The sequence below is a fragment of the Xiphophorus hellerii genome, chromosome 11 (genome assembly GCF_003331165.1).
Source record: "Xiphophorus hellerii strain 12219 chromosome 11, Xiphophorus_hellerii-4.1, whole genome shotgun sequence".
Lineage (NCBI taxonomy): Eukaryota > Metazoa > Chordata > Actinopteri > Cyprinodontiformes > Poeciliidae > Xiphophorus > Xiphophorus hellerii.
The window spans coordinates 4,810,753-4,825,592 of record NC_045682.1 but is presented as its reverse complement, the minus strand read 5'-3'; the positions used below and the strand labels follow the sequence as shown (position 1 = coordinate 4,825,592).

Here is a 14,840-nt window from a genome sequence, read left to right as displayed (position 1 = left end):
TTCAGTTCAGCATGATGCCGTGTTGAGGGGTTTGACCGCACCACAATATTAGTTCACATTTTAAATGTTATTAAAAGTAGCTAAAATAGGAACTTGAATACAGTCTCAGCATAAATGTTTAGTTTTAGCTTAGTTTTTATTAGTTACAGTAGTAGTAACTACATCCATTGGGTTTTTTTCATACTTTGGGAAAGTTTTAAGTTTAAAAAGGTCAAAGTCTTGTTATTATGTATACATCCTTTGAGTAATGAATACTCAACAGAAGATACTATTTTCAAGAAATGTATTTAGTTATTGTTGAACGACTAACTGATGCTGGTGTTTAATTCCAACTATTGCTGCTGCAATTTTTGTGGATTAGCGTAAATGCCGCCTGGAGGATTACGGAGCGCTGTAATTTGCCAACAGCTGACGAAAACTGCTTGTTTGGGGAAAAAAATTAATTTCACATCAGCTTGAAAAGCTAATAAATCAATTCATAAACACGAAAATGAAGGATATTATATCTATAATTTCACACGCACAATAAACACACATTATAGTTCCAGTTAGTTGTAGTCTTTCCCCATTCATTTCAGTTCTTATTTATTTCAGTTAATGGAAATGTTTTCTCAATTTCAGTTTTGGTTATTTTGTTAGTTTTAGTTAACTATAATAACCTTGATGTGAGCTTGTTATTGAAATGTAAAAGACGACTTAAAGTCCAGGCGGCCCGACTGTAAAAGCAAAACCAAAACTAAAGAGTATTAGATTAGATTAAAGCTGCTGGTGGAATCAGAGGGGCTTTTCCAGAGCAGATGATTCATCTGGGGTCAGCTGAGGTGTGGGTTAGGAGGAACGGACATGGTGGACATCAGTCAGCACAACTCAGCAGCGAGGCACCTCAAACGATGGAGCAACTGTGATTGGATGGGAGTAACCTGAATGTCTGTCCACTTAGCTCCACATCCATCCATCTGTCATCCATCCATCTGTCATCCATCCATCTGTCATCCATCCATCTGTCATCCATCCATCCATCCATCCATCCATCCATCCATCCATCCATCCATCCATCCATCCATTTTCAGTGTTCTCTCACAGATATTTTTTTCTCAGTGGAATGTTGAATTAAAACCTCTCCCGAAAGGCATCCTAAACAAATTCACAAACCACTTCACCGAGGCAGCAGCAGCTCCGGCTTCCCTGCCTTTCTCCAAGTCTGGTTTCAGATCTCGACATGCTCAGGAAAGGTTAAAGTAAAGATAACTTTTACTTTCACATCTTCCTGCTGCTTCAGGCTTTAGGAGAAATATTTTTGATGGTTCTCCTGGTTCCTGATGGGAGTTTTAATCACATTTTCCCGTCAGGGTGAGACATGCCTTCACTCCTTCGAGACTCTCTTTATGTACTGTAACCCGTTAGTATTACAGTGATCATTTATAGTTTGTTTATAGTGTGGTTTTGGCAGAGAAAAAGCCACATGACAGCTCCCCCTGACTCCCACAGGCCTGAAAGGGAGTCGGTCTCTCTCTGGGTGGAGACACCAAAACATCCCCAAATAAGGACGCCTTTTTTAAAGGAATGCAAATATATGGAAAGTTGGGAAGGTTCAGTTTCAGCTAAAATGCCCCGAATTCCAACTGCAGAGGTCAGAGAGTAGTTTTTTTCTCACTGGGAAACTGGAAAAGTGGGAGTCTAGGGGGATTGTTCCTGGACTTCCCCAGCCCCTTATATGGCAGCTCCCCCCCCCCCTCCAGGTGGCGGGAGGGTGGAACCGGGCGGCGCGCTCTCAGAGGGACGCGATGGCCGGTCGGGTCGGCAGACGCTGTCGCCCACATGCGGAGGCAGGAGTCAGCTGAGAGCCGTTGGTGTGCGGTGCAGGCACCGAGCTGCGAGTGGGTGCATAAGGATGTAAAACCAGCGTGGTCAGGAGCCACTGAAAAGAAGAAGATTAGTCATCCGCTGAGGTAAATGGAGAGAGAGAAAACTGTTAATGTGGGATGTTTGTTTTTAAGAAAGTGGCACACAGGGCACCAAGACTGAGAGTTTGAGCGAGAAACGCTTGGATTTTTCAAGAAACTCCGTCAGATGCCGAAAATACAAAATACAGTTAAATGTTGTTGTTTTTTTTCAGACTGAAACGATTAATGGAGATGAATCGATTTTTGAAATAGCCATATGCTAATTTAGCAATTGATTAATTGCTATCTGGAGTTTACAGTCTCAGAAAACTTAATTAATAATAAGGTTTCATATCGTTTCCAGACTGGCCTCTGACGTCGCCCTGAACATTACAGGTTGGGTCTGAAGACTAATTTAGTAATTGATTACTGGTGAATTGGAGTTTACTGACTCAAAATAAAAACTTAATTTGCTGAAAGAACAACAGTAATTAGGCTAAAACTTTTACAACATTTACATTTTACATTGAAGATTAGGCATCGTTTGCTTCTGAATTATTAATATATATATATATATATATATATATATATATATATATATATATATATATATATAAGGCTTCAGCTTAAAAGTATAGACTTTTGCTTCTAAAGGAATGCTATGTCATTGCATTTTAGACAGTAAAATGTTTATTTTCTTATTTAAAAAAAAGAATTGAATTATTATTTATTTGCATTTGTATATATTTTTAACATTGTAAAAAAATAAGGCTTTCAATGGTTAAATGAAAAATGTTCAAATTGCGGGAATCCGATGAATCTATTAATCGTTAGAATAATCAATTATTAAAATGAGTTGCAGCCTTCTGCTTTTATTAAAATCTTCCACCAAGGGCTTCATATGAGAAAGTTTTGCAAACAATAACCTGCTTTTCAAAGACAGGCACTGATTTTTAATGAGCTCTGTGATGGAGTTTTATGTCTTCAGATTGAAAATATGACGAACCAACACAAAGGCGTCTTCAAATCTTTGTCTATTTTTCTTTGCAAAGTTTCCTCAGCTGAGTCAGACTGGATGGACAACATCTGCAAACATCAATTTTCCCATCTTGCCAGAGACTCTCAGTTGAATTCAGGTCTAGACTTTGAGTAGGCCATTCTAACACTTGAGCATGCTTTAAACACCATCACTTCATTGTCATGTGTCTTCATACGGGAAGGTGAACCTCCGCCCCAGTCTCCACTCTTTTTCAGCCTCTGTCCACCTTGTTTGTTTTTGTTTGTTGTATATTTATTGCAGCAACACAAACTAACGCTGACATTTTTTTGGGAAATGCACATTTAGATTTAAAGGGGAAAAAACCCCATTAATTATGTTTTAATCAAAATGAGACTTTGTGTGATTCTTTATTTTCCTAATAATTGCTGCAAAACAAATATTTAAAATTTTAAAATTTGTTTATTTTTTCTTCTCTCTCTGAGAAATTGTGAAGACAAGAGAAAAAGCACTCAAAAAAATAACCTGCAAAAACACAATCTTACTAAGTAGTTTTGTTTCCAGGGCAAATATCTTAGTACATTTGAAACAGGACAAGACATTTGTCCTCTGTTCTAAATGAAATAACCTGCCAGTGGAACCTGTACCTGTTCATCAATATGAAATGTACTAGTTCCTTTCATATCGAATAAGTTTTGTCTTATTTTATAAGAACACAATATTTTCACTAGAAATTAGACAAACAATATTTGGTAAGATTCTGTGTTTCTGCAGAAACACCTCTACCTTATTTACAGTTTAAATAGTGGAGATGTGTGTTGAGCTTTATAATTTTTTTAAAATTATTTCTCCCCTCCAGGGGGTCTTTTGTGGGCTCTAGTGTCCCTTATATGAAAGTAGGCTGACAGGAAAGGAGAGGGTCCGGGAATCAAACCCGCGACGGCCGCGTCAAGGACTCAAGGCCTCCAAACGTGGGTCGCGCTAACCACTACGCCACCACGGCACGAACGACCTTTATAAATTTACAATTGCAGTAAAAGTTGTTTTATTCATAGACCTTAAGCTGTAAATTTGCTTTATTTCTTCTGATTGTTCTTGTTGAGAAGGTTTAAGAAAAATCTCAGCTTGAGATGAAGACATTTTTGGTCTTTATCAGATTCGTAAACTGTGAGCTCTCTCTGCTTTAAGGTCTGTTGCTTTACTCTCACTTTAAATAAAATAAGTTTCTGTGCTCCTCTTCCTTTCAGGCTTGCCGGTTTACATGAATTAAACTTACAGTGAATCAGGGAAATGGTGTTCTTCTTTTTCAGCACAACAAGGCGTTTGTTTCACTGACATTTCCATGTGCTTATCAGCGTATCGTTACCATGGGTACTTACCATGACTTCAGGGCTAATTACTCCCACATTGTCTGTCTGCTCTGCACTGTCACACGTTGTTTTGTTTTGTTCAGAAATCGTGACTCATCATAGTCTGTCTGACAAAACAGTCTTCTTGGCTTGTTTCAAAACAATAAGCCTCTGCTAAATCCTGAGAACCGATGGAAACCCGTCGATTGCTTCGTCATTCTCCGTAGTACCACAGAAATGCAGTGCAAGAGAAGTGCCGCGGTGTTTCTATGAAGGAGAAAAGCCCCTTCTGTTTTTTTTAGGCGCAAAAATAGCACTGTCAAAGGTCAGCATGTCACGATCTACGCAAGGCCCGCTTCCTTCCCCTTTTTTTTTTTTTTCAGCCGTATCACCTACAGCATGCTTCCTGAGTGTCTGATTTGTGTGATCTGGGCTCTCTGTGCTGCAGGACCATGGCCGCCTTCCAGCTGCTCTTCCCGCTGTGGGCCAGCTGTGTGGCCGCGGCCGCACATCCTTCCCCACACATCGCTCCATGCCAAGTTGTAAGTACAAATCCTCGTAAACCGGGAAGAAATTGGCTGAATGGACTTTGGAAAAAGATTTTTTTTTATTTGTTTGTGTAGATTTGGAGACATTTTCTACCACCAAACCATTCATAACATTCTGTTTACCTGCGGTGTTGAGCTCAATATCTCATGTTTATTTATCACCGGCGTGTCATGTAAGCATTTCAGGAATTCAGCTTGTGTTTATATCGCTGTTAAAAGATTTAAAGTTCAACCTTTATCTATTGCGTGAATGATTTTAGTGCTCATATTTCATCTGTCAGCCTCTACAATCGTTTCCAGATTTACTACCAGAAGATTGTTTCTTTGGGTTCAGATTATTTTAGACTTTTCTACACTACAAAAACACAAAACGTTACCAAGTGTTTTTGGTCTAAGCTGTCTTTTTTCAATTAGCTTTATGTAATGTTGTTATTGTCTGAGAATCTGCATTTTTTTTCTTTTTTAACTGAAGCAAAGCTAGGAGAAATTGAATTTAAGGTGTTTCTTAAGAGGTACGCTGCAAAAACAAAGTATTTTTGGTATTTTCTAGTGCAAATATCTCAGTACTCTTGAAATAAGACAAAACGTACTTACAAGTAACTTTTAAGGAACATATAGGAGCTTGTTTATGTAAACAATTCCTTCGTATTCATTAAAAACGTATAATTCACCTATAATGGCACATTTTTCCTATGTTACGTTATGTTAAGTGAAATAATCTTCCAGTGGAAGTAGTAATTTTTTAATCAATATTTAGGAATTATTGACATAAACAACCTGATATATTTTGCTTAAAAGTTACTTGTGAGTTAGTTTTGTCTTATTTCAAGTGAACTAAGATACTTGCACTGGAAACTGGGCTGAAAATACTTGATAAGATTTTGTGTTTTTGCAACCTAGAAGATAAAGCAATCCAGAGAGTAACTTGCAGTTGAGCCATTTTATTGTCTCAACACTGGGAAATCAGCTTAAACAGTTATTTTGTTTCAGGTTTTCACTTAAATGTCTGGAACTATATATGCCACAGTTAAGGGTCTCTTTTGAATGTAGTTAGGTTGCAAAAGCAGACATGCAACAGTTGTGTAGAGGATTTGGTTTGCAAGCAGCTGGCATGTCTTGAATGGCACAGTTACATTATGGTGGTGTAATCGATTTTTACAATTGACTCAGTTACTAGACATCGACTCACAAGGATGAATAATTTTCAAGGAAAGAACAGAAAATGCGTATGAAGACTTGTCATGATGTTAAATAATTGCAGAAGTTGAACTGCAGTCATGCTCCTGGTTTCGTGCAGAAATCCACATGATGAATTTAACCTGTAACATAGTAAAGGGCAAAGTTTATATGTGAATAAGTCAGAATCATATGGAAGTTAATGTGTGTCACTTTCATTTGATGAGGTCATGTGTGTGGCTATAATTATCCAGATATCGGTTCCAGTTTCACTTCTGTGATTTTTACAACAGGGACAACATGATAAAAATAGTACCTCAACAAGCTTTCCTCTTCTTTCTGTACGTCATCCTGTATGTATTTGATAAATGCTGAAAGACAAAACACACAAACAATACTTGCAAAAATTGTAGTTTCTTAAGACTACAAGAGTCGTCGTCGTGTTCAATAACTTTAGAGGTTAGCAGTAAACTTTGGGATTCCTTCGTTTTGCTCTCCACTTGTCTCCTTTTAAAATTTCATACATAAATATTATGTATTAAGTATTTGAGAGTTGTTGCTAGTTTTAATTACTTTTGAAACACACTCCACATGATCAGTATTCATAGGTTTTCTCCATTTTTAATCTTTTAAATGGCAGGTTTAGTCATTAAAGTATATTTATTTCTTATAAGAAAATGCGAGATTCCTTCCCATATTCCCTTAAATTTATATTGGATTAGATTCCCTGTTTAGTTTAAAGACTTGAAGTCAAATGTTTTCGGAAAATTAAAATTTACCCCAACATTAACAACCAGGGCCACCATTTTTCCCATTTGCATAATGGGAAAAATCCAGAGTTATGCATAAAATAGCCAAAAATGCACACAAAAAAATGTCCAGGCACTCGGGAGTCGCTATTTTGTTCTTACTGAAATCTAGGAGACAATTGTTTTACTTGTGAATGTAAATGAAAGGCAAAAGCTTTTATGTGAACCGTGTGGGTTACTATAAATATCTAAATTTCAGTTCCAGTTTTACTGCTTTTACTTTACCACTGATGCTACCTCATCATACCTCATAAAAAGTACATCCCATTTCTACTTTACATACTTTGCTGCATTCATATTGAAATACAAAGAGATTTCAATATGCATTTAGCATTTACACACCTAAAAAAATAAATTCCTACTTTTCAAGACTACAGTGTCAAACATTACCGACTACATCTCTAATAACGCAAAAGGAATTTAACATTTCATCATCTTTCCAGACTTTCTGTTCTTACCCTTCTGGCTTTGAATTCGTCACAAAACTTATGTTCTAAATATTCAAATACGACTTAGAAAAAGTTAACTTTGGGTAGTTTCCCAAACTCTCTTCACACCTCTGCAAATAGAATTCAAGATATCAGGAAATAAATCATGCATTTAGATTTATTTTTAACCTGCCCTGGTCAGTTTATGTGAGAATGAGCTGAAATGAACAATTGTGTGTTTGTTCAAGATAGTCACGGCTGTAGCAGAGCAGTTGGCTGGTGATGTTCCAGGGTTTCAGACAATTGAGGTCTATGAAACAGAGAAATAGATCTGGTAAGATAACACTTGTCAGACTAGCACTGTGTCATTTTTAAAAGGAAAAGGGAAAGAATAAGGGGAAAAACACAATTACTGCTCTACATTGTCAGTGTTGTGCACTGACTTAACTGAGTAAAATGTATGCAACATCAAGGTTTAGGTAGATTATGACTTTTGAGAGGCCTTGAACATCGGAGGATGTCTGGAATTAAGAGGTCAAAAATATGGACATCGACATTCAGGAAGGTTTCAGGCACTCCTAGTCATGGCTGCATGGCTGGGGTTCAGGAAGACCTTCAACATTCCTGGTTTGTTTTCTGGTCTGACGTCCTGTGTTGCCTGTTGCTTCCCGTCTCTTTCTCCCTCCTGTCCGGTCATTTCTGTTGCCAACTAACAAGAGCTGCAAAACAAGTCTCTATTGACCATCCCTGAACTCTTTTTAAGCAGTTCAAAGCTGGTGCATCTAAGGTATAGGGTATAACATTTCTTTATAGTGCAAAAAAAAAGGGAAATTTACTGCAGACTCTTTAAATTGGAGACCAGTGGGGCTGCCTTTGTGAAAATTGGAAATATTAAATGTACATTGATGTGAATGAATTTTACCTTACTCTCCTTTCCAGAACTGATTGGAGAATGAACAGCGTGTTTAGGCTCATGGCATGGTCCTAAACACTTCGGTTTAGTTTATAATCAATCTTGGGCTTTATTTCGCGTCTGTTCTTGAATTTCTTTATGTTGAAGCACAATTTGCTGCTTTTTGAGATATTTTAGCCTACTTGATTTTGTCAGTTGGGTGTGACTGATGAAACTGAACTAAGCTTTCCAAAGAATGTAATTAATTAAAATTAATCTGTGATTCGAGACGCAAGGACAGAATTTATGTATAATAACGAAAAGAAAACACAAACCCTTTGTTTTCTAAAGACACTATGACTAAATCTGATGTATAACGTCTTAGCAAGAATCAGATGTAACAGAAACGGGCTTGTGGATACAATTTGTCTGAGATTACATACATACTTCACCATCACAGAGAATGGACTCAGCTTTCTGTGGCGTTTTCTCATCAATCTTCTCTGTTTGTTCCTCCATGCCTGATAACAGATACAAGATGTTTTGCCCTTGAGTAAATAGATCGGCATGTTTGTTTACACCCATCTCGTGAGCCCTGAAGAATGCCCGTTTCATAACACCGCAAATATGCCAGGAAGTTAAATGTAGTCGAGTGGAAGAGAAAACAGGGGAGGAGACAGCTTTATGAACTGTTTTTGGACAGGCTTTTTGGGGCCATGTGGTTTCTGTTACAAGCTACACCTAATGAGTGAAATGGTTGAATTTATTAGGGTGGAAAATAGATGGATAATGACAGAACATAGTAATAAAAATGTTTGTCATGTTTTCGATGTTGCTAAAAAATGTTTTGTTCCTTTCCTGTTAATTGAGTTTAAAAGAAACAGTCAAAAGTCATTTTTCTCAGATTAACTCACCAGCTTGTGTCTCAAAGGACTTTATAGCTGCCAGAAGATTGACTCCGAAATTATTGTTCTGCTTTAGACGTTTAAAGGCCTTGCGGACATGTAGCCGGGTCTTTATAAAAGCAAATATCTCCGCCACATTGGTTGGTTTAAGACAAGTGTTCATCCACAAAACCCCACCGAATTACACCCCAGAGTGTTGTTTTAAACATGCCAAACCCATTGGAGGCAGTATAGTGCAAAGCTAAAACCTAGGTTAGCCAATCACAAGAGAAGACGATGTGTTTTAGTGAAATAAAATGGAATGTATGTGTGAATAAATGGCCAAATGGTTTCCCAGATATCCTTCTACATGTCTTGGTCTGAGTTATGCCATGGTAAAGAAGTCTGGCCTTACGATGAATTAATCAAACCCTTGTTTTTGTCTTTGTTTCCAGGTCCAGATGGATGTGTTCTGCAGCGATCTAAGTCTCAGGAGCGCACCACTCGACCTTCCTCAGGGAGTCCAAATGCTGGATCTTTCCCGAAACCAGGTTCAAAACCTCTCGTTGGAAACTTTAGGCTTTCACACCGGCCTACACCAACTGAACCTTCATTCCAACAAGATCCACTTCATCCAGCCAGGACTCTTCAAACACCTGAAGGATCTGAGAGTCCTGGATCTCTCCCGGAATCACCTGAATGTTTTCGCACTCTCCAAAATAAGCGTTGGCCCTCTCGCGGCTGTGGAGTCATTGGATCTTTCAAGCAATGGGTTGTACACGGGTATGTCAGACTACTTCCTGGCTGAATCCCCATCTCTGGCAAACCTTTCACTGGACAGCAACAGCATCACAAAAATAGCACAGAACACCTTCAGCGGATCATCATCTTTGAGGAAAATTAGTCTCCACAACAATGTCATCCTGGAGATAGAAAATGGAGCTTTCGACTCTTTGGATCATCTGACTGAGCTCGATTTGTCTAAGAATTCAATCACCTGCATCATAGACTTCAATCTTTACAACTTGGAGGTCCTCAATCTCAGCAAGAATAGCATTGAGTTTTTCCAGAGTGTAAAGTCGGATAACTCCTTTAAGCTCCGCTCTCTGGATCTGAGTGAAAACAAAATGCTTTACTTCCCTCTCCTCCCAGAAAAGAATGTGCTTGAATTTCTGAACGTATCGCGAAACCATATTCAGACTCTCAACACCACAGGGCGTGTCCTGAACCTCACAAATTTGGGTGATTTAAAATACCTGGACATGAGTTACAATAAACTCAAAAGTTTACCTGAGGTTTTCTTTTCCAACATGGAATCACTTGAAGTCCTCAATGTGAGTAACAACTGTATCAGCTCGTTTTCTGTCACATCTAAAGACATTCTGCACAAGGTGAAGGTCATCAATCTAAGCCATAATTCTCTACAGAGTTTGACTTTTGGGGAAAACTCCCTTCACTCCCTGAAAAAGCTCTTTTTACAGGGAAATGATCTTACTGTCTTAGACCAGCAAATATTTCAAAGACTGCCCAGCATCAAGTACCTGCAGCTGCAGCAGAACAATCTGCAAATCTGTAACAGTGAGCAAAACCAACATGGCTTAATGCCGAAGGACCAAAACCACCAGGATCCAATTGGTTGTGTGTCATTCTCATCTGTTTACAACCTGCACTTCCTGTACCTCTCTGAAAATAATCTGAGGACCATTCCTGCAAAGGCGTTTGTGAAAACCCCTCTGAAATTACTAGACTTGTCCCTAAATCCAGGATTAGACATGCACCAGGACTCCTTGTGTGGCTTGGAGGATTCACTGGTCCATCTGCTGCTGAGGGAAAACAACATGTCAAGCCTAAACACAGACCTGACCTCCCTGAAGAGCCTCAAACACGTTGACCTGTCCACCAACCAATTGAACACCCTACCGACCTGGAACAAAGACTCCGCCATTGAGTCCTTGAACCTGCAGAACAACAACCTGGTCACCCTAGACCAGTCCACCGTCCTCGCCTTGGAGCGCTCCTTAAAGACCCTATACATGGGCTCCAACCCTCTAAGCTGCTGCGACAACCTGGGCTTCCTCCACACGGTGCAGCACTCCACGATCGTTGTTCCTGACATTGAGACCGTGACTTGTGTTCACGAGGAGTCTCCGGAGCCGGTGAACATTGAGAAGTTGACCCGAGAAATGTGTCACCAACCAGATGCCCCAAACTACACGGCGGTTGTCGTGATAACCTTGTTAGTCGTGATTATCCTGCTGGCGCTGCTGGTTAAATGTTTTCGATCAAGGAGACGAAAGCGCAGAAGAGGCTTTCATGCGTAGCAAGACAATCACATTCAGAGTCAAAAAGTTCATGAGACTGTTGAAGGATTTAAATGTGAATGTGTAATCTGGAGCTTCTCAGAGACTTTATGGACTATTTGAAGCTGTGGGTTTGGATTACAACTACAAAGAGCCATCACGAGTTGACAAACACAGCTGTCAATCAGGCACATCTCCTACAGGAAGTCGTGGTTGTGGAGTACAGCCTAGATGACAAAAAGACAAGCCAATGAAGGCCCTAGTTATTGTTATATTTTCTTACAACACAAGGCTGGACTTTTTGACTGAGTTTTATGTCAGTTTCATGCAGCTTTGTTTAAGGAACCCAAGGTTTCAATCCTCCTGTGCTCACTTCTTCAGGACTTTACACCACAGACCAGAAGCTGTCACCAGCACCAGTGCAGAGCTTTAAAGCCAATATTTTTATGGGTGTTGCTTGAACGAAGAAAAGTCATCTCTATGCCTGAAGAAGCAGTGTTAAATGATTCTCTTTTTTTGTACCATTCCTGATACCTATTTATTGAATGTAGAACCAACACTAAATCACTTTGCGTAGTCGGTAGCGTCAGGAGACCGGACTGAAGTACTCTTCCGCTGTTGCAAGTCATATTTTCAGAAACATGCTCCGAGGATCACGGATGTAAATTTATACCAGTCTCTTATCTATATGTGAAGTTTGTTGCAAAACTAAAACTTGCTTTAAAAACTTCAGCAAGCACCAAAAGGTTGGCATAAATACAGAAAATAATCTATAAAACCAAAGAAGTATAGGGGTACAAACCTTTAAATGTGTGAGTTGGTACATTTGTTGAGGCTGTATCCTGGACTTATGATAAAAATATTGAAATTATCAACTCATAAATGCACCATAAGGGACTTAGAGTAGTACTTATTTTTGTAAAAGTGGCTTTTCCAGAACTTCTTAGGTTGAAATGGTCTCAAATTTCAGGCATACCACATTGTCATTGATTCCCAAGTTCATAAGTATGGACTGGTTATGAGGTATCAAAGTTTTTAAAACCTCTTAATCATTCTGATCCTATAGATTAAAGTCATTTCAATGAGTCACCAGAGGTGTTACCCCTCCCCCACATGATGCTGTGCAACAGGTGACTACTACATATTTGGTAGTGTTGAAATTTTCCCAGTTGTGTAAAACCGTGTGAGTCATGGTGTGGGAGTCAAAGAATCCCACTAAGCTAAGTTAAGCTGTTAAAGGTCCTTCAGGGGACGGCTGTTGCTAATTAGCCATGGCTATAAACACTGTGATTCAGACATCAGATTGTTTTGATCTGTATTTCTTGTGTTGGTCCCTTCCAAATTAACTGTAAAATAAAATAAATTAGCTTGTTCAGCTACAGTTAGCATGTTATCAGCAGGGTGGCTAGCCAAGCAGGTAGTCTGTTTAATTGACCAACTAACATCGGCTTGTTATACTTCGTTATGCTTTAAAGAGTAGAAAAACTAAAAGGGACAATAATCTTATAAAAAAAGGGGGGGAGGTTTATTTGAAAACAAAGTTTTCCACATTATTCAAACTTTCTGCTTAAGTCTAAGTAGCAAAATAAAAAAAAAAAAGAATATTAGCAATAGATAACATTATTATACCTGTTGCAAATGAAATCAGCTGAACAACGTTACACATCTTTGTTTTGAATTCTTGTGTTAATGTCGTAAAATCACACTATTTAAATTGGAGATCATCACTCTGTCCAAAATCAATCGCCAAGGATTACTTCGGGATTGATTTTGGTTGGACGGAACATTTCAGAAAGCTATGTTTTAAACTCTTCATTGGACAAATGATGCAGACGTGCATATGTTACAGATACACACATAAGTTACTAACATACAGATGTTAGTTATTATAAAACACGTTTTTTAAGTATACTGGGCCAAGATTTTCTAGTTTGTTGCTGTTTGTGTTTTTAGAGCAGGTGGTCGGCCATGTGGTATTTATTTGGTCATGTGATGGTGATAGGGATGCAGCGCAGGATTGTAGGATGTTTAATAGAAGAAGTGAAGCAATTTCAGTGATGTGGTTGGTTCTTCATAGTTTTGAAGCTGTAGGTGAGTTAATGCATTTGTAAAATTGAATAATGTTTCTAGTTTTATAATCCTGGTTTTACAATGTTCCTGAAGTTTATTCTAAGGTGATATTTTTCTCAACGCCAACACTTTTCTTTTTTTCTTAGAGTCCTATATTTTACAATCCTATATTTTACAATGTCAAGTCCTTTGATTTTCTAATAAATATTGTTAGAGGTGGTAAACTATTTAAACGGTGACACAAACATATGGTTGACTCTATTATTCCAAGTTTACTGCAATTTATTTCCCTACAGCCGGATTCACAAAAAGATTCACACATGTAAACACGCCACCTTTAGGGATATAACCAGTAATGCCTCTAAGTTTGAGTCTCGGTTCTAGTCTTTTTGCAGATCTAAGTTGATCTTGGGTCTTCTTTAAATACAGACATACAGATAATTGACTGGTATATATATTTTCATCTAGCGAGTTTCAGAGTTTAAACAAAGTATCTGAGTTGATCCTTTGAGAGCTAAAACTCTGTACTGAGGTTGATTTCAGTGAAGAAAAATGGTTTGTTTTTTCAGCTAAAAATGAAGAAAACACTTCTACACAAAACAAAATGCTCTTTAGTTTGACAGAAGGGTTACATGAAGGTGTTTATCTAAAATGGCAATATACCCTCAGTGTAGTTTGCACTTTAATCTTGTATTTGTTTGGTTTTCTCTTTTGTGACTGTAAACACTAAAACTATGGTTTATATTCCATCTATGAGTGAAAAGTAATTTATTTTATTAACTGTGTGAATTAAGATTTTCTACAGCATGTCGTTTGTGTTGATGCCACATACCTGGTGCTCTTCATGTTAATAAAAATGTAAAAGTATGTTTTTGTATTCTTTTTTAACCAATAACATGGATGCATGTTAAACTATAGGTGACATTTATTCTGCACCCAGAATGCATAGCGGTAGTCCTATTGTAAATAGCTTAAAACCTACTGATGTCCTGCGTGCTTTCTGGTCGAAGCGCTGCCATGGTCAGTTAGGAGAATATCAGCAACAGAGTTAGCAAAACTGCTATAAAACGGAAACTATGAGTGAAAGTTTTGTTCCGAAGAATCACTTCCTGAAGCGTAAAACGGGAAGGTAGGTGTATAATTTTGACCTTGTTGAGTGTTACGCTGTAAACACATGGTGTGTCTTTGACACACGGTGGGTATCAAACATCATTTACTTTAGCAGCTTAGCATTAGCTTGCATTAAATGTCACATTTGTATAGCATTTTAGCTATAGCAGAAGTTCTCCAGTGATAACGCAGCTAAATTTTTAGTTAGCAGTGCCCACCATCACTAGGAAGTACATCCACAATCTCAACCATTCTTTATACTTGATAAAATACAGTGACGGTTTTTGAAGGTGGACATTTCTGAAGTAGAGGCCAGACCAAGATGAGAACAAACGTGTGACCAACCTGGCAACACAGACCCACAGTAAAAAAAATGTTTCAACACATGCAGCTT

The 14,840-nt window shown here is 38.3% G+C and overlaps 1 protein-coding gene across 1 annotated transcript; it reads left to right on the top strand.

The window, feature by feature from the left end:
* Positions 1–1,067: 1,067 nt before the first annotated feature.
* On the top strand, positions 1,068–14,203 carry lrrc32 (leucine rich repeat containing 32). Its single transcript, XM_032577233.1, is given in 4 exon segments — positions 1,068–1,763; positions 1,766–1,949; positions 4,678–4,771; positions 9,422–14,203. Coding segments are annotated over 4 exon segments (2,193 nt in total). The 5' UTR covers positions 1,068–1,714; the 3' UTR covers positions 11,288–14,203.
* Positions 14,204–14,840: the final 637 nt, after the last annotated feature.